Source organism: Podarcis cretensis, assembly GCF_951804945.1.
Source record: "Podarcis cretensis genome assembly, chromosome: 3".
Classification (NCBI taxonomy): domain Eukaryota; kingdom Metazoa; phylum Chordata; class Lepidosauria; order Squamata; family Lacertidae; genus Podarcis; species Podarcis cretensis.
The window spans coordinates 25585829-25604290 of NC_137172.1; the positions used below are offsets into that span (position 1 = coordinate 25585829).

Below are 18462 nucleotides of genomic sequence, written 5' to 3' on the forward strand. Positions count from 1 at the left end.
GGTTGTTTTTTGCTAACAGAAAAGAAAGTATTATCTGGAAGCATTTCCTTTATTGTTACATGACCAGATACATATTTAGAAATAAGTTACAGTACTGAGACTTTAATTCTAGATTTACTTAGTGTCATGGCTTTACACACAATGTTTGGCATTCATATCCTGTTTCCTCACAGATATTCAGTCTCATGGTTCAACTAGGTGAGATGCCATTTGTGCAATTAACAATTGTGTGGATGTTGTGTTGTATTAAATTTGTATACTGCCCTTCATCTGTAGATTCAGGGCTATTCACAACATAAAATTACAATATAAAAAACACAAAATGCATAACAAAAACAAAAACAAACAAACCAATAACCCCCTCCCCCTTCCACAAACACATTTCAGCCAAAAGGTTGAAGGGAAACATTATTGTCTGGTGCCTAAAGATATATACAGTGGAACTTTGGGTTGCAAACGTAATCCGTGCAGGAGGCACGTTCGCAACCCGCAGTGCCACGTCTGTGCACGCGCATGACACGCTTCTGCGCATGCGCAAAGCATGATTTAGTGTTTCTGCACATGCGCGAGCACCGAAACCCAGAAGTAACCCGTTCCGGTACTTCCAGGTTTCAGCGCGTCAGTAACCTGAAAACGCGTAACCCGAAGTGTCTGTAACCCAAGGTACCACTGTAATGTGTATAATGAAGACAACAGCTGAACTTCCCTGTGGAGAGTATTCTGCAAAAGGGGAGCCACTGCAGAAAAGGCCTGTTCTTGTGTTGCAACCCTCCAGACCTCTCATGGAGGAGGCATATGAAGAAGGGCCTCAGAGGATGAATGTGGTATTTGGGTCAGTCCATATGGGGAAAGGCAGCCTTTGAGCCTTTAACCTTTCCCCGCACAAATAGAAATCCAATAGAAATAACAGGCATGATCAAGACTGGGACTACAGCAAGTGCTAAAGCCCTGCGTCCTATCCCCTTGCTAGCCAGGGTCCTGGTCCAAATCAGATCCTTCTTGTGCTAACTATTTAAAACAGCAACACTGACACAGTTGCTAACGGCATCTTGTCTAATTTACCCTTGGGGACACAGAAATAGTTTGCTGAGATTGATACAATAGTTTCTGGGCCATCTTCCTCTTGTCTTTGCAAAGGCCTTTCTCAGCAGTTCCAGCATGTTGCCTTTTTCCATGGCTTGTACAGTGGTGCCTCGCAAGACGAAAATAATCCGTTCCGCGAGTCTCTTCGTCTAGCATCCCTATTAGCGGCTTAGCGGCTTAGTGCTATTAGCGGCTTAGTGGCTTAGAAAAAGGGGGGGGAGGGGAAAAACTCGCAAGACTCGCAAGACGTTTTCGTCTTGCGAAGCAAGCCCATAGGGAAATTCGTCTTGCGAAGCGCCTCGAAAAACGGAAAACCCTTTCGTCTAGCGGGTTTTTCGTCTTGCGAGGCATTCGTCTTGCGGGGCACCACTGTATAGAAATGTTTTCAGAAACCTTCTAAAACCTATTTTTCATTTCCAATTTGTGAGCTAGTTTATATTTTTAGTATTTAGAGTTTATTGACTTGGTTTTACAGTCTTCAGGTTAATTTTGTTTTGTAGTAGTTCATCCTTCTACCAGTAGTTTACAAATGCGCTATTATATGGATGCCGCACATTAATAGCATTCCTTTGCAAAATGCATCAATTTGTCAGATAAAGGAAGAAATTAGCTACACTTTATTCATGTTAAAAGTCACACCCTATCTAATTTAGAGGCATCTTTGACTAGAAGTTGCAAGCCTTAGGATACTGATTTGAATTATGCATGACTGTCTGGTTTGCAGTTCCATTAGCCTGCTGTTTGGATAATGTAAACATGCTCTGAATTTTAAGTATACTGTATGAGTGGCAGGTTAAAAATAGAGCTAATAAGAGTACATATTTGGAAGATGTGAATCTCAGAACAGAAGGCTGATCACTCCCAGCAACTTGAATTAGGATGGAAACACATGACCTGCAGCATGGTGATGCTAACAGCAAGGGGAGATGACCATCTGTGGCCTTTGCCATGTGGTAAGCGAACATAATCACTACTGGAAATACACTGATGGAGCTTGTTAATACTGCCAGAGGTATGTAAAGCTAAACTTACTTACATAGTTTGAGACTACAGGTAGTCATGGTTCTGGGCCTGAGAACAGGAAGTGAAAGTGAGAGAACGCCACTTACTGTTACCATAAAGAAGCAATGCAGAAGCGAGAAGCAGCAGCTAAGCCAGCTGCTGGTGGCTGGAAAGCCAGACAGGATGTTTGTGACTGTTACCATGGCAAGAAAGGGGCAGTCCATTCTCCGTATTGAGCACCGGATGTGAGCTCAGTGTGTGACTTACGACCTGTACAGGATGTACAAGGGTTGAGTCAGATACTCTCTGCTGTTGTTTGTGAAGAGTGCAGACATCTTTATCTGTATGGCTGCTAAAGACAGAAATAAAGACATGTAAATACATTTCTGTCTGAGTCTGATTCCCCTCCCTGGGGAGCAGGGAGGAGGAGAGAAGCAGTGGTGTGTTTTTCTCACAGTCTGGGAAAAATCGCCGTTACAGACCTCGCCTGTTTACCTGCCGGGAGTTGCAGAGGGAGGTCAAAGGAATTCAGCCGGTGCCTGGAGAGGTAGGCACATTCCTCTGACCGAGGCAGAATTCCAACACTTACTTCCTACAACTTTTAAATGGACTATCTCCCAACATTTAATCAGTTGTCTACAGCCCCTCCTGGACAATAATTGTAAATAATGAAGTCAAAAGGCCAAGGGGATTCAATAATAGATCTGTTGCTGATGAATAGCCATTATAGTGAGGATAGACTTACTACCCAAGGCCTCAGATGGAGAGAATGTGTATCCATGTACACAGGTGGGGAGGGTGATTTATTTGCTGAAATTTGTCACAAATACTTTATAGTGCAACCATAGCCATATCTATTGAAGTCCTGTTAAGGGTTAGCATTGCAACCATAGATGGCAATTCTATAAATACTTACCTGGGACTATGCCAATTGGACTTGCTACTCAGGTGCTAAGGACACGCCTAAAAATTTATTTTGATTAGCAGGCCACACTTCAAATGTGAATTTAGAAATTTTTTGGTAGTCTATAATTTTTTCTAGTACTGATTTTTTATGAGGTGGATTAATATAAACTTAGGGCTTTCACTGAAGTATAATTTGCCATACTTTTGCCTCGAACCTGGATTTGGTTATCTGATGGTCTGAATTTACCTAAGTTAGCGTGATGACAGGAGAAATCAGTTACAACTGTGCAACGTATTTCTCAGACTTCTTAGTTTGTATAACATCACTCTGTCTAATAGCAAACTCAGGTGTCAGTGCAAACAGGAAAGAATCTGAAACGGAGACACTGAGGCAGAAGCAGCATTTTTGGAGGGAATCCCAAAGTTTGCAAAAATACAAAAAAAAATCTAAGGAGATGCCCCTTCTTAGAGACTGAAGACTGAGCTGAGGGTCAGTTGTTAAAGGAAAGTGAAAGACTTAGGAGGAAAGAAGATTGGATTGCTTTTCTTGAGCTCCTTACAGCTAATAAAATCCTGGAAGAAGGCATGGCAGGCTTGCCGGAGTGTGGCGATATATTACTACTACAAGGTGCCACTTGTTGCATCTAATAGCAAACCCAGGTTGTTGAGTGATGCCAACAGGATTGGAGCCCAAATGGCCACTGAAAAATGAGAGGGCTATATTGGAGTGCTTGAATGAACCACAACCCAGTGAGGACTGAGCATGCTTAGTGACTTCCAGGAGCCACAGAACGTTGAGTGTCAGCTGGAAAGGAAAACAGAAAATGGGGGTGGGATGAATTGTCCTGCCTGGGCAGTTTACAGTTTATAATACCCTGTCCATCTGATTAACTTTGAACAGGAGCACTTCTAGTTACAGATAGGTAGCCGTGTTGGTCTGCCATAGTCAAAACAAAATAAAAAAATTCCTTCCAGTAGCACCTTAAAGACCAACTAAGTTAGTTCTTGGTATGAGCTTTCGTGTGCATGCACACTTCTTCAGATACGAGCACTTCTGTTAAGGGATGAAGAGGACACACTGCAACATTTTGTTGCATGTCTCACTTGTTACACCAGATGATATTTATAGGGTTTTTTTTGCCTCAAGTGTGTTGAATTGAGACCCAGCATCACAATTATATGTGTATCAACCTGTGCCCTTGTATGATGTCCAGTTACACTGATTTTGCAGATGTATGTAGTTGGTTTCAGGGTTGACTAGCAATTTTTAATAAGGGGATATGACGTCCATAGAGAGTGTCAGGAGCTGGAGTCAGGCGTAGGTCAGCAATAAAATAATAGAGCACCCAATGTCAGTGAAGTTAACTTTTTATTCAAGGAAACAAAACAGCTCAATCCTAGTGGTCACAGCAACCCTTGCCCCAATGAAGCAGTTGTGAGGACTGAAGGTCTCTGCCTTTCCACTGCCCTCTAAAGCTTCTTCCCCGGTTCCTTCCCCAGCAGCCATCATCTTGTTTCTCATTTCTGCATTCTCTTCATTTCTTTGTTCTGGGAAAGGGGAGAGGAGGGGGAGCTGGTCACAGCAGGAGGGGGAAACTCCCTGGATTCTTCTGCAGCCTGCCTTATCTCTTGTCTCCTGGGCCCCCTCTAGGGCTGTGCAATAAATCACCACACCCTTGAATATTGAAATATCATTTTGATGAGTGTTTCAACAAGGCAGGTGGACACTTAACAGCTTCCTGGGAGTAGCTCAGCTGAACTGATACTTTAGTTACTTTGCAGATAATTTGCAGGCCCGGTGTTGCCAGCTTTGTATGCTCTCTCCCTCCTAACCAATAAGAAATTAAGATAGTGTTGGTGCTGACCTTTAAAGCCCTAAACGGCCTCGGTCCTGTAAACTTGAAGGAACATCTCCACCCCCATCATCCCGCCTGGACACTGAGGTCCAGTGCCGAGGGCCTTCTGGCGGTTCACTCGCTGCGAGAAGTGAGGTTATAGGGAATCAGGCATAGGGCCTTCTCGGTAGTGGCGCCTGCCCTGTGGAATGTCCTTCCAGCAGATGTCAAGGCAATAAGCAACTATTTTACTTTCAAAAGACAACTGAAGGTGGTCCTGTTTAGGGAAGTTTTTAATGTCTGACGCTGTATTGTTTTTAATATTCGGTTGGAGGCCGCCCAGAGTGGCTGGGGAGGCCCAGCCAGATGGGTGGGGTATTAATAATAATAATAATAACAATAATAACAATAATAACAATAATAACAATAATAACAATAATAACAATAATAACAATAATAATAATAATAATAATAATTAATAATAATATCATCAAGATAAACCCTCACACAAACCAGCAAACTCTTTCAGCTTCACAAGTATCTTTCCATTTAGAGCTCAGCTAATTATGCAGAGCCTGCTAACAATCCAGAAAGAGCCCCCCCATGACTGGACAAGAAACAACGTAAACAAAGAACTGGAAAGCACTTATTTCTTTTTTCTTTTAGAAAAAAGAGGGAAGAGTTTTTATTTTTATTTTCTGAAGGTGTTTATGCTGTTTCCCCCCCCCCCATAAATAGTTTCCCTCCATATCAAAAGGGAAGGTTTTATTTATTTATTTAAAGGAGACTTATCTTTTTGCTTAATTGCTTGCTTGCCCTCCCTCCCTTTGATAAAAAGGGAGAGATTAGTGGGATGGGGCCTTTGTGGGGGCCCTTCTGGGGGGACATGGAGGGGAGAAGATTTAGCTGGCTGCCTTATGCTGAAATGGGAGGTTTGGTGTTTTGCAGTAAGCAGTGCAAGCAAATGTATGTCTACTCACAAGCAAGCCCTCCTGAATTCAATGAGGCTTACTCCCAGGAAAGTAGAAGTAAGTTTAGTTGAACTCAGTGGGGCTTATGCATGCATAGAACCCGCTTAGACCTCTGAGTGGGGAAGCAGATGCAACTTGACTAGTAAATCACTTAAACAACTCTTAAATTAGTTGAAAATATATTAAATATATTATATGGAAGTTATTTAATATTTTTATTAAATTTACTAGTTTACATTTTAAGGCCCTCCACCGCCACAGGGAGCCTCATCAAGGCCCTCAGTTGCTGTGGGGAAGCATGGCACACCCAATGCCACTGTGGGGTGGTACGGCGGGATCCTCTGCTGTCATGAGGGGGTCTTCAAGGCCCTCTGCTGCTGTGGGAGTTATGGCGGGACCCTTTGCCATCGGAGGGAGGCCTGGCAAGGCTCTCGGCTGCCGTAGGTATATATTGTGATATATCAAGATATCATGATATTCAGCTGGTGATATTGTGATGTTGAAAATTAGATATCGCCCAACCCTACCCCCCTCCTCTCCTGCCTCTGAGTCTGCACTGCTCTCTGCCACAGTCTCTTCCTGCTCACTAAATCCTGTTACCTCTTCAGCTTCCAGCACAACCTCCTCTCATTCGGCTCCCTCTTCTCCCTCTGACCACTCATTGTTGTCCCACCACCAATCCCCAGGCTCTAAGATTGCCCAGGAACCTCGAATATGCTCCCTTAAGTTAAAAGAAAGGCAGGTTATAGTTATAAATATAAGAAATGAGTCCCTAAATTTGGTCCACTGAATAATTTTTGAAATGTCTCACAATGCCCCATGAGCTCAGGGCCAAAGCTGAATGTCAGCTGTTCTTTCCTTGAGAACTTGTGTTATTTCTGAAACTCTCATATCATCGCTACTCATTGCAGCAGCGTTAGAAACTGAAACCCTAACCTTTTTTTTGGACACTTTTTTCTTTTTCTTGGAATGCAGTCAGCTGGGTTAAATAACTCCCCCCCCCCCCGAAAATTAATCTACAAATTCATTTCATTTAGAACTCAAGTGTATACAGTATTGTGCAGCTTGTTTCTAAGGGTGGGGGTGAGAACCTCAAGGAACAGTACCAAGAGATTAGAAATTCATCCTATATAGATGGCTCAGATTCCTACTGTGTCAGTTTTCTGGTGTTTGATAAGACACACAAAGCAGTTGCAAGAGAAAGCATGTCGTTGGTATCCATGGCGACGCCAAAGATACTTTGGAACTCTGGGGGATAGACTGTGCCACAGTAATGGGTCGCATTATGAGGGCAAAATGCATAAAAGGCTCAGACATATGCTTGTAATTAATTGCCATAAATAGCTTAAAACAAAACGTAATGGTTTGTTTTGCTGGTAGAAATCACTAACCTTTGAGATTTTAAAGATATGTTTGAACTGATTTTTTTAAATGAAAAAAACCCTTGTTGTCCTAAAAAAGTGCATGGTACCTTGAATACTAATATATTTGTGAAATCATGTGCCAGCCATTAGAGAGTACATGCTGATAAAAGCTTCTATAAATCTCATATGTCCAAAGGTTTTAGATGGTGCATTTCAGTTTTAATTCCCCAGTCCATCATGCAATTTCTTACGATGACTTTGGACTGTAAAGCATTGCCCATATGGTGCATTGTGTAAGGAATTACTCAAAGGTATGTTTAATATATGCCTTTCTTTCCAAGGGAATGATGTAACAGACATTGTTGAAAAGGATAATTCAGGTTAGACTAGAAATCCTTTTTTTTTTAAGGACATGTCTTGAATTTATTTATAGGAACAGCAATTGCAATGTAATATTTGTCCAAGCACGAGGGTGCAGGGGGATTCAACACGCAACATTTTTAGATAGGAAAAACAGAATAATTATTTAGAGAAAATGTTTTAATTTGAAAGGGGGGGAGGCTAAACTTTTAGCAAAATAATCCTGTTTGCAAGGAACCCATCTTTGTGTATTACAGTGCAATTCACCACATTATTTCTTCTTGGTTGCTATAGAAACTAATTCTGGTGCAGCTGTGATCGCCTATCAAAATTCTAACATTACACTATGTTACAATACACATTTCTTACTTCAAAGTAAATTGCAATATGGTGTCTGGTTAAACCATGTACTTCATCATTCAAGAATTGTTGAATGGCCAAAATGATAATGCAATTATGTTTCTGAAAACTGTCCCTGCCTACTTTTTTTTTGCAACTTTGTACAAGAAAACAAGAGTGCTTACTTATGGTTGTTTTTAACTGAAATTCAGGCAGCTCGGGGAAGCACATGACACTTTGCGAGCCCAATCTTTGTTTCATTTCATGGTCATACATTGTTCAGCCACAATTGTTTGTAATAGGAGTTAATTTGAAAGTATTTGATTATGCTGCGACTTCTATTCTGGTTTATAATTCTATAAACAAACCAGTCTTCTATGATAACAGTTTAAAACAGCTGCTTTGGTGAAGTGGGACAAGTACCATAACAGTGGTATACATGCTATGAAAACTTGAAACAAAATAATCTTACTGTGAGCATTATATTCAAACCATTTTCTTTTAGAATCTTAGAGCTGGAGAGTTGGAAGATACACCAAAGGTCATCTAGTCCAACCCCCTGCATTGCAGGAATCACTGCTTTTAAGGTAGGGTGCAGTCAGCATCCCTACCGACGTCCTCTGATAAACATTTTAAGATAAGTGGATTTTGCATAGAGCCATGAAAAAAATTTATTCCTGTTATTGAAGCCTTAATAAAAAAATAATTCCAGGCAAGGGAACTTTATAGCAGGGTTGGCTGTTGAATTCATGGAAGTCTAATGAGATTTGCAAAAAGTTATTTACCTTCTGATGCAACCTATCTTATGATGATAGGAAGGAGAAGGAAGGGAAGCATGGGCAAATAGGAAAAGAATATGCGATTATTTCAATTGCATGTGCTTAAGGGCTAACTGCATATTGCATTTAAAATGTTACTAGCCATCATATTGTGAGTTTTTTTAAACATATACTGACGGGCACAGAGAGGTGGTGGTCAGCATGTGGGTAGGGAAGGGTTTGTTTTTTTTAAGTTTTATATTTACAGATCATATTTTCATCCTTATTCAATAATTCTCATAGAGTTCCGCACCCAGGTTTCCGTGGCAGTTCAGATGCATCTGATTTAGCTACATATCCATTAATTTATCCATTCTATTTTTACCCCCTTCCATATCATTGTTGTTATCAACTGTTGATCATAACATTCCAAGTGGGTAGGGAAGGTTTCAAACCTTCCCTCGCCAGCTGTGATCTTGGTTAAAAGAAATCCCCTCCCAAGCACAGTGATTCACAATAGGGAAAAACTCCCACTGGTACCTAGCCAATTCATGCTTAATTCATGCAAAATCCATATTACTAATGTTTTGATTGGGTAGGGGAAAGAGATGAAAAACGAAACTAAATGATAATTCTTTTCTGGTGCAGGTGCAGCATCTGTTCACGGAGCAGTCCCCACAGGGCTCAGTCAAGCTCCATTCCTCCTCCTCTAGGCAGTGCATGGGAATATTAGGGGGCCTTTCCTCCCTTATCCCCATCCAGTCTTCCCTTGTGTGAGCTTTTTCGTCTATGAGACATGTGCAGGTTGCATACAGCCATGATAAAACACTGGATGGAGATATGGGAGGCATGCATAGCTCTTTGTTCCCCATAATCTTAAGGTGGGCATACGTGGGAGGTTGGGTGTGAAACAAAACAGTTTTGCTGAGATGAAACGGCTCAGAGACTAGATCAGGGGTCAGCAAACTTTCTCAGCAGGGGGCCAGTCCACTGTCCCTCAGACCTTGTGGGGGGCCGGAATATATTTTTTTTTGGGGGGGGGGGGATGAACGAATTCCTATGCCCCACAAATAACCCAGAGATGCATTTTAAATAAAAGCACACATTCTACTCATGTAAAAACATGCTGATACCTGGACCATCCGCGGGCTGGATTTAGAAGGCGATTGGGCTGGATCCGGCCCCCAGGCCTTAGTTTGCCTACCCATGGACTAGATGCTACATTTCTTAACCGTAAACTGCCTTGAGTCCCGTCAGAAAAAAAGGCGGGGTATAAATAAATATACTATTATTATTATAATAAGAAGAAGATGTTAGCTACATATCTTTGCATTTAAGTACCTTGTTTTCCATCTTGGAGACCGGGGTTCAAATCCCTGTTCAGCCATGAGGCTGTGTAATTTTGGGCTGGTCATAATCTCTTGGCTCTTGCACAGGGTTGTTGTGAGGAAATAGCATACGCTTCAACATTTCTCCGATGAAAATAGGGACACCCCATTCCATAATGATAATTTTACTATTTATACACCACACATCTTACTCTGCTGCCCTAGCCACTCTGGGCAGCTTCCAACATATATAAAAACATTTTTTTTAAAAAAAAACTTCCCTGAACAGGATTGCCTTCAGGCAGCTGGGGGGGGGGATGTGTCAAATAATTCCATACCTGCCAACATTTCTCCAATGAAAATAGAAACCAGGGTGGCTTTTCTAAATCATCTACATCCCTGGAAAATAGGGAAAGTTGGAGGGTCTGATATAACTCTCAGATCACTAGCTGAGAGAACACTTTTCACAGTTTCTATAATGCTTTTTACTATTTTAAGAATGCTTTTACTACTACTACTACTACTATTACTACTATTATTGACATCTTTGCTAGCTTGGTCTACTTCAGGAGGAAGAGTGGGATATGAGTTAACTGAATGAATGAATGAATGAATGATGGGCAGCGGGAGAGCTTTGTATGTCACCTTGAGCTCCTTGCAGGAAATATCAGATATAAATGTAACAAATAAATAAAGTGTAGCTTGGGAGAAGGGGCTTAACCATTTGTCCTCCACTATGCCCCCACTCGTAGAAAAGCAAATGACAGTCCTCCACCCCTCTGCTGTGCAAATCGTAAATCTGAATCGGGACCAAAGTGAAGGAGTTAAATGCAAATCTCCCTATTTATATGTTTTAAAATCATACACTTAAAAGCACCAATACATAGGTGTTGTAATATATAAACCCCCTAATATCTTTTTTTCTGATTTGCTATTAAATAATTTCCACACCTTCAAAACAGTGCCCAGTTAATGCATGGTTTTAAAGGATTGGCTGTACACTTTTTTCCCTATTCTACTGTGCTGGCATCGAGGGCTAGAATTATTATTTTCTTACTTGCTTTTTATTGACTAAGCCGTCCCAACATGCAACGATTTTTCCCGCGTAGAAGAAATCAAAGTGGTCTTTGTTTGTATCTCTGTAAGAAAACATTGGAATGTTTTAATCGTGTGGTTTTTTTCCAGATAAGTCATTTAGCTTCTGAATGGATCTTCAATAAACCATTTTCAGTTTTGGAATTATCATACAAACATTTTGCAGCTGTAGCTGTCAGATTTGTTAGTAATTAGCTACTTATCTGCTACCTTCAAATGGGTTGTTTAACAAGCTGTATAAAACAGTAATTTCAAATTAGGTATCTAAAATGTTACATTTTATGCCCATGAAAATGTTGAGTGTGTAAACTAATAACTGTAAATAGTAAATACATCAGCATTCTTTTGAAATATGTTTTTACAACTTCCATTGTGACACTATTGACTGTAACGTGGTAAAACCAGCACTTGAGAGTAGATTGTTCAGTACTTGTGTCTCCCCACAGTCAGATTGTCTTCTGATGATTAGCTTTCCATTAGGAAGGAATTCATTCTGGTTCTTGAATTGGCATAATAACCTTGTATGTTTTCCCATGTTGGTGATAAAGCAGTTTGGGTCGAGCAATTCGGGTCGAGCAATTCTGAGCGGAAGTGTCTTCCTGCAGGATCGGGAGAAGGTTAAATCTCTGCCCACATCTCCTTCATCCACAAGCAGTGAGGAACCTATGGCCTTCCAGTTGTTGTGGAATTCCCAACCCCCATCAGCCCCAACCAGCATGGCCAAAGATCAGGATGATGGGAGTTGTAGTCTAGCAATGTCTGGAGGTCCACTGGTTCCCAAACCCTGACTTAGACGCACAGCCTGCCCAGGCTACATTGGGTTAAAATAAATAGTGCTCAGCTGAAAGTTAGCTTCAGCCATGTTTGACGCCTTTTTGTTTTGACAGAAGCCTCTCACATAATGATTAAATTGTGTTGTTCCAAGGAGAAATTCTGGGGAAATAAAATGGTAGTCGCAGGGAAGAGAGCTGGTACTAGGAAGTTTCCCTTCTCCCCATTTCACTACTTCTCCCGCCTCCCCACATTTCTTAGAAAGAGAGAAAAGAATCATGGGATTGGTTGTAACATGTGCTTGCCATGGAGTGACAGCAGAGAAAACAATGGGGGGGGGATGTTCGGTGGGGGGGGACAGGCATGTTAAAGGAGGCTTTGGAAACATTGGGTCTAGGCACTCCTGTGTCTCCAATCCTAGAACAGGGGGAACAGATACCCCAGGTGTGCTGCATGGAAGCAATGGCATGGATTTAATTTTTAAAAATGTAGCAGGGAACCAATGAAAAGGAGGAAGAACCCAAACCACTGCTTTCTGCCGTACTGACACAAGCCCAATGGGGCTTTGGATTAGGTGGTTTGCTCGCCTTCGATTCTCCTTTCCTTTTGGATTGTTCTGCCCAGCAATCAGTTAAAGGGAATAGGTTGTGTAGGTAGCAAACGAGAACTGGGTTGTCTGATTGATGCTTATTTCAGCTTTTGAGCAAGACAGCTGAGCTGTCTTCAGGTGAATGTAAGTGCCACTCCCCGCTCCTTTTTTCTTCCCTCCTTGTTCATTCATTCTGTCAGACTGCCTTTTTCTTCTGCTCCTTTCTAGTACAGAGCTGATTACCGATCGAAAATCTTGTTATGACACATTTCTTTAATAGGTTCTTTAATAGGAGTTTCTTGCTTTTCAGTGGGATTCTGGGGGTGTTATTTTCTAAACTGAATTTTAGTTTATTTCGTTAAGCACAAGAGAATCAAAACTTGCTGTGCTATTTATTGCTTTTGGGCTCCAATGTCAGCATGGTTCACCAAAATATGGTGGCATTTGTGTGGTATGGTGACAAAGTATAGTAACTTAGTGGAGGCAGGGGCCGGCCAAAAGGACACAGTGCAGGTATGTGCTAGCCAAATAGTCAATGGTGCCCAGCATGGGTGTGCGTTATACTTGCATTCAGCATAACTCCCGGACCCAGCCAGCTCAGGGTTAGTGCTTGTTTTACTGCGCCCTGCTCTCATCAAAGCTGCCTGGTGCCATGATTGCAGTATTCATGCAGAGGTTGGGTGGCCATCTGTCATGGATGCTTTAGTTGGGATTCCTGCATTGCAGGAGGTTGGACCAGATGACCTTTGGGATTTCTTCCAACTCTACAATTCTTTGATTTTATGGTCTGATGAAACCACCCCATGTTTTTCCTACACATCTAGCGGAGCAACCCACAAGTGCCATCTCCTTTCCTCCATTTTGTCACCCAGCACTAACTACACGTACATAGCATGATTAACAAATTTACTATTGTTGCCATTACTGACAACAGTAATAATAATTTATAAAGCACCTGCAGCTTTTTAACCACTCTCAAAAGTTTTTTTAAAAAACAACAACAACAACCAGAGTTCCTGCGTGCAAACATATTGTCTAATCAACATGATGCAAAAGGAAATAAGATTGGGGAGAAAAGAGGGAAGCAAGCCCACTTGGGCCCTAGTTTTTGGAGTTACTTAATTTTTCTTATGATACCAGCTAGAATGGAGACAGTCCAGGGAGAGGAGGAGCCAAAGCAGGCTTCCTCAACCTCGGCCCTCCAGATATTTTTGGCCTACAACTCCCATGATCCCTAGCTAGCAGGACCAGTGGTCAGGGATGATGGGAATTGTAGTCTCAAAACATCTGGAGGGCTGAGGTTGAGGAAGCCTGAACCACAGAGAAGTTCATTTCTCAGATGAGCTGATGGGGTGAGCCTCTCCTTTCTCAACCTTAGTAGCACCAAAGGGTTTCAGCAGTAGATGAAAACCCAAGGGAGAGGAGGATGCGAATGGCAACTGTGAATTTTCACTGCATTATAATGCATTTGAATGCGCGTTCCCTGAGTTCAGCTTGCTTTCAGAATTTAGGAATGTCCAAAGTAGCAATTTATTTGGAAATGAAATCAAAATGATTTGTCTTCCTCCCAAACAACCCAGTAATCTACTTGTAAGGTATATTTATTTTCTCGCTGCACAAGTTACCCTTCATGTTTAATATATGTTGTTTCCATTTTGGTAGGCAGGTGGTATAAGCCGAGATTCCTCTGTAGCAGGATGCTGAGACAACGCACTTCTTTGTGAAATAACAATGTTTGCGTATGCTCGTGTAATCTTTCTGTTTTAAAAGGGGGGGGGAAGCGCCCCAGGTCTTCATTAAACATTTATTATTTATCTTCTATACTCTCCTTGCGGTGCAGGGTTATTTGGAGAGATGAACTTTTCCCAGCTCAAAAATATTAAAACATGAAAATTCCATTTGCGCTCATCGGAGTAGCATAGCAGAAACCTCTGTGGATATTTAATCATTCAAAATAAAGGGTTTTCTTTAATTTTTAAACATATATTTCATTTTATGTTTTATTTAAATTGTTTTAACATTTGCCGAGAAGCCCCTGAAGTACTAAAACTTTTGAAACTTAGGTTAGCTTAAAAATAAACATGAATAATCCTGCATGTGGAGGAATGACAGGAGAGAGGGAGGGAGGGAGGGAGGGAGAGAGAAAGATGCAAGTATGTTGCTGAGAAAGAAACCATTACAAAGCATTACTTGCAAAAATTATCAAGCTATACAAGGAAGCCGGAATTGGGTTGCTCATTGATAACAATAGGCCTTTTTCTGAATATTATGAATATTTAAAGGAGCTCATGAGAAGCTCAAAGCTAATGTGCAAAACCAGATTTTGGTAGAGCAGTTCTCTGGCTAGGGATTTTGAACCTCAGAGATAAGGCAGCAGTTTCCAGATGTTAATGAGGCAGACAGTGTAGGCATGGTTCGGGGAAACCAAATATAGAACAAGAAGAGTTGAGATGATGAAGACCTGTGGGAAACTGCAAGGCACGCAATGCAAAAGAACTTTACTAGCAAATGCTGTATTTTTGTGAGTAAGTAGCATGTAAGGCAAGGGACCAAACTTGCAACTGAAACGAAAAAGTTGAACATTTCAAAGGAGAGAAAAAAAGAAGGAATAAGATGGAGCTTACAGATGAAACAGTAATGGTTGCAGTTAATATGGATTCAATTTGTTTCCTTCTACAGGAAATTTGCAACCCACTTAAATTGGTTAGTAGCATTAATCACTTCTCTGCTTCTTTCCTGACTCCAAAATGCACCTTTCTTTTCTTCATTATCTTATCCAGCTTTTAGAAGCATCCCACATACTCATACGCTTTACTTCAAACTTTACTTCATATAAATCCTTGTTAATGGAAAACACTAATTTGTTTCTGTTTCGTCTTATGCAAACGCAGTGTGTTCATAGGTTCTACTTGACTATTTCTTCTGTATGTATTTTCCATCTGTCTTGAAATATATTAGGGCTGTCATTCTTCTTCATTTCTTAAAGTTATTTAATTAATTGTTTGAGGTTTACAGTGCAATCTTATACGTATCTGTTCAGAAGTAATCCCTACTGACTTCAATGGGACTTACTACCAGGTAAGTGGGTATAAGATTGCAGCCTTCATTAAGTAATTAATCAATTTTAAAGTTGCATATGAATAAGACACTTGTTTTTTGGGGGGTGGGGAGTGCCTCCTTGTTTTCAGACAAGGCATGTATGTGCCACAGAACACACAGTCTTAGATGTGGAGGGATCCTGTGTCATAGAAAAAGAAGTTGGAATCTTCTTTTAAGAGGTGCCATACGTCCAGAAGGTTAGATCATGGCAAATTTTCTTTTAAAGAACTCAACAACTTTGCCAACTGTTGTGTCTGGACTTTCAGTTTTTAAAATATGGCAACCCGATTCTAAGATGATGTTGACTCTGTGCCCTTTTTATATGTGTTAATATTTAACACAATGTATTTCCCTATTAACTGGGGGTGCCTTTTCATCAATTAAAAAGCTTTTAAAGTGATAACTGTTTAATCAGCTAAATGGTCAGCCCCCTAATAATATTTAAAATATACTACAGTACTTGCAGAGTTAAAATAAAGATCCATTTAAAAGAACTTGGCTATATGTTTTGGAAAACGTAGCCGCAGCATTTGACACTCTTGATGGTCTTTGCAGGATCTGGACTGGGACTGAATATAGAATCAGAACTGTAGGTGAGCTCAGAACCAGGAGATGAACTCAACTATAGCAGTCAAGCAATCACATGCCTCATAGTGACAGACTCATGGTTATGATTCAAGTATCAAGCTAGGAAAGTTAGGCAAGGAAAGAAGCCGCAAGAATTGTCAGAATCTTATCAAGGACAGAAGATCACACCTAGGAAGTACTTTTTATGAGAAGGCACAGGTGGCAATTTGAGTTGAATTCAACCCGGTGCAACCCAGTGCTGCATTGGTGGATAGCAGATGAGGCAAAAACTGTGAGGATATTGAAGTTGGGTCGTTTTGGAAATTCAGGATAACCAGGGCAGGGCAAAAGAGTATCTGGATCCTGCCGTGGGGCAGGAGTGGTAAGGGAGCATACCTAGAGATGAGGGATGCAGTCCCTTCTAAATGCACCAAGCTCAGCACATAACTCTTGGGATCCGGGCCACCATGTTTGAATTCCTCGTAAAGCACCACCTTGCTAAACAAATGATGTTTTTCTCTTCCAGCCACATTTCTTACAGAATGAAAGCCTATGATAACTGTTATTTATTCCTAGCAAACTGCATTCAGAGAATGAGACAAACACCTCCTCTTGATGAATTGCAGCCCCCACCGTACCAAGATGATAGTGGCTCCCCGCATCTCTCATGCACGCCCTCCGAAGTTGGTGACAGCAAATGTGAATTCTCTCAGTGTAGCAACAGTCCGAGATGCTCATATAAATGCCCAAGCGAAGGGAGCACTGGGCATGAAATAGAAAGCTTCCATAACAAAGGATATGAAGAAGATGTACCAAGTGACAGCACTGCAGTCCTTAGCCCAGAGGTAAACACACGCTCTCCCAATTGTACTAAAATTATTGAGGATATAATGAAGCAGCATTGGTCCGGTACATTACAGATCAGTCGGGCCTTGAAAGATGGCTTTCCCCATTGACCCATACATGCACCACCTGAGGCAGAGAACTCTTTAAGCTCCTCCAGGTGGCGCTGTGGGTTAAACCACAGAGCCTAGGACTTGCTGATCAGAAGGTCGGCGGTTCGATTCCCCACGACAGGGTGAGCTTCCGTTGCTCGGTCCCTGCTCCTGCCAACCTAGCAGTTTGAAAGCACATCAAAGTGCAAGTAGATAAATAGGTACCATTCCGGCGGGAAGGTAAACGGCATTTCCATGTGCTGCTCTGGTTCGCCAGAAGCGGTTTAGTCATGCTGGCCACATGACCCAGAAGCTGTACGGCCGCAACCCCAGAGTTGGCCACGGCTGGGCCTAACGGTCAGGGGTCCCTTTGCCTTTTACCTACTGAGCATGAAAACTGAGACGATGTGGTAATGCTTCTTGTTTGCCTGGACAGAGGATCAAGGAGTGTGTGTGAGAGAGTATGTGGAAACTAGCCTACTGTAAGAAGGTAAAAACCACCTTTCCCTCTGGTCCCACTCATCACTTCCCTGTGGCCCCCGGAAACTTGCCCAGAAGAAAAGGTGGCCCCGAGGCTGAAAAACACTCCCCAATTCTGATATATGAGAAGACTACCTCAGGGCCTGAAGTTAACTTCTCCTTCCCCATCCCTGCCCCTGAGCCATTCTTCCACCAAGTACCCTGTGGGAAGAATAGCCATGACTTTTTACTATCCTCAGTAAAATATTACGTACTTTAAAAAAATAATTTAATGTCACTAATAAGCCTCTGTGGAAGGATTTGTATCCTGAAAGGTGGGAAAGAAGTAATTGCAACAAATAAATATATAAATGTAAGTCTATTATAGTTAGACTTGCTAACTTTTCAGTGGAATTCTTTGACTGGAATCTTAATGTTTGGTACACAGATAACACCACCGTCATCCACCACAACCATAATTATTAGCAGATTTGGCTACACATATGAATCTCATTCTTACTTATAATTAATAATGTGCTTGGATAGTTTAAATGTACAGAATGCAATTAGGAAGGTGTTTTATTTTTAATTGAGTCTTTCTTCTCACATACCAAATGTCACTTTGACTGGTCATTTGACCAGTCTGGTTGCAGGGTTTTGGTTTTCTTTTTAGTAAAGCACAGGGTGAAATAGGTGGGAAAAGGCTGTGGTGTCAGCATATTAGCACCCTCATGCAGGGATTACTTATTTGCCCCTTCCTTAAAATAAATCTGGCACTCTGAAGAATCACCAGGTGTTTTGAAACAGCTATTATTATTATTATTATTATTATTATTATTATTAATCACCAATAGAAGTTCTTTCCCCCAGTAGACATAGCAGGTGCAGAAGGCCTAATCCTGAAAGTGACTATAGTAGGGGGAAAGGAGTTAGCTTACCCACCCTGATCCAGATCAGACCTGCACATGCTTTTAACTTTTAAAATGCCATGCCCACAATTG

General features: G+C 41.4%; 1 protein-coding gene across 5 annotated transcripts in view; it reads left to right on the top strand.

Moving 5' to 3' along the window:
• SYT14 (synaptotagmin 14) overlaps nucleotides 1–18462 on the top strand; it is a 73715-nt gene that overhangs the window by 41795 nt on the left and 13458 nt on the right. For all 5 annotated transcript variants that reach the window (XM_079968636.1, XM_079968638.1, XM_079968640.1 and 2 more), the window contains one exon: nucleotides 16644–16912. In XM_079968636.1, coding sequence (XP_079824762.1) covers nucleotides 16644–16912 — 269 coding nt within the window. The remainder of the gene's footprint in view (nucleotides 1–16643; nucleotides 16913–18462) is intronic.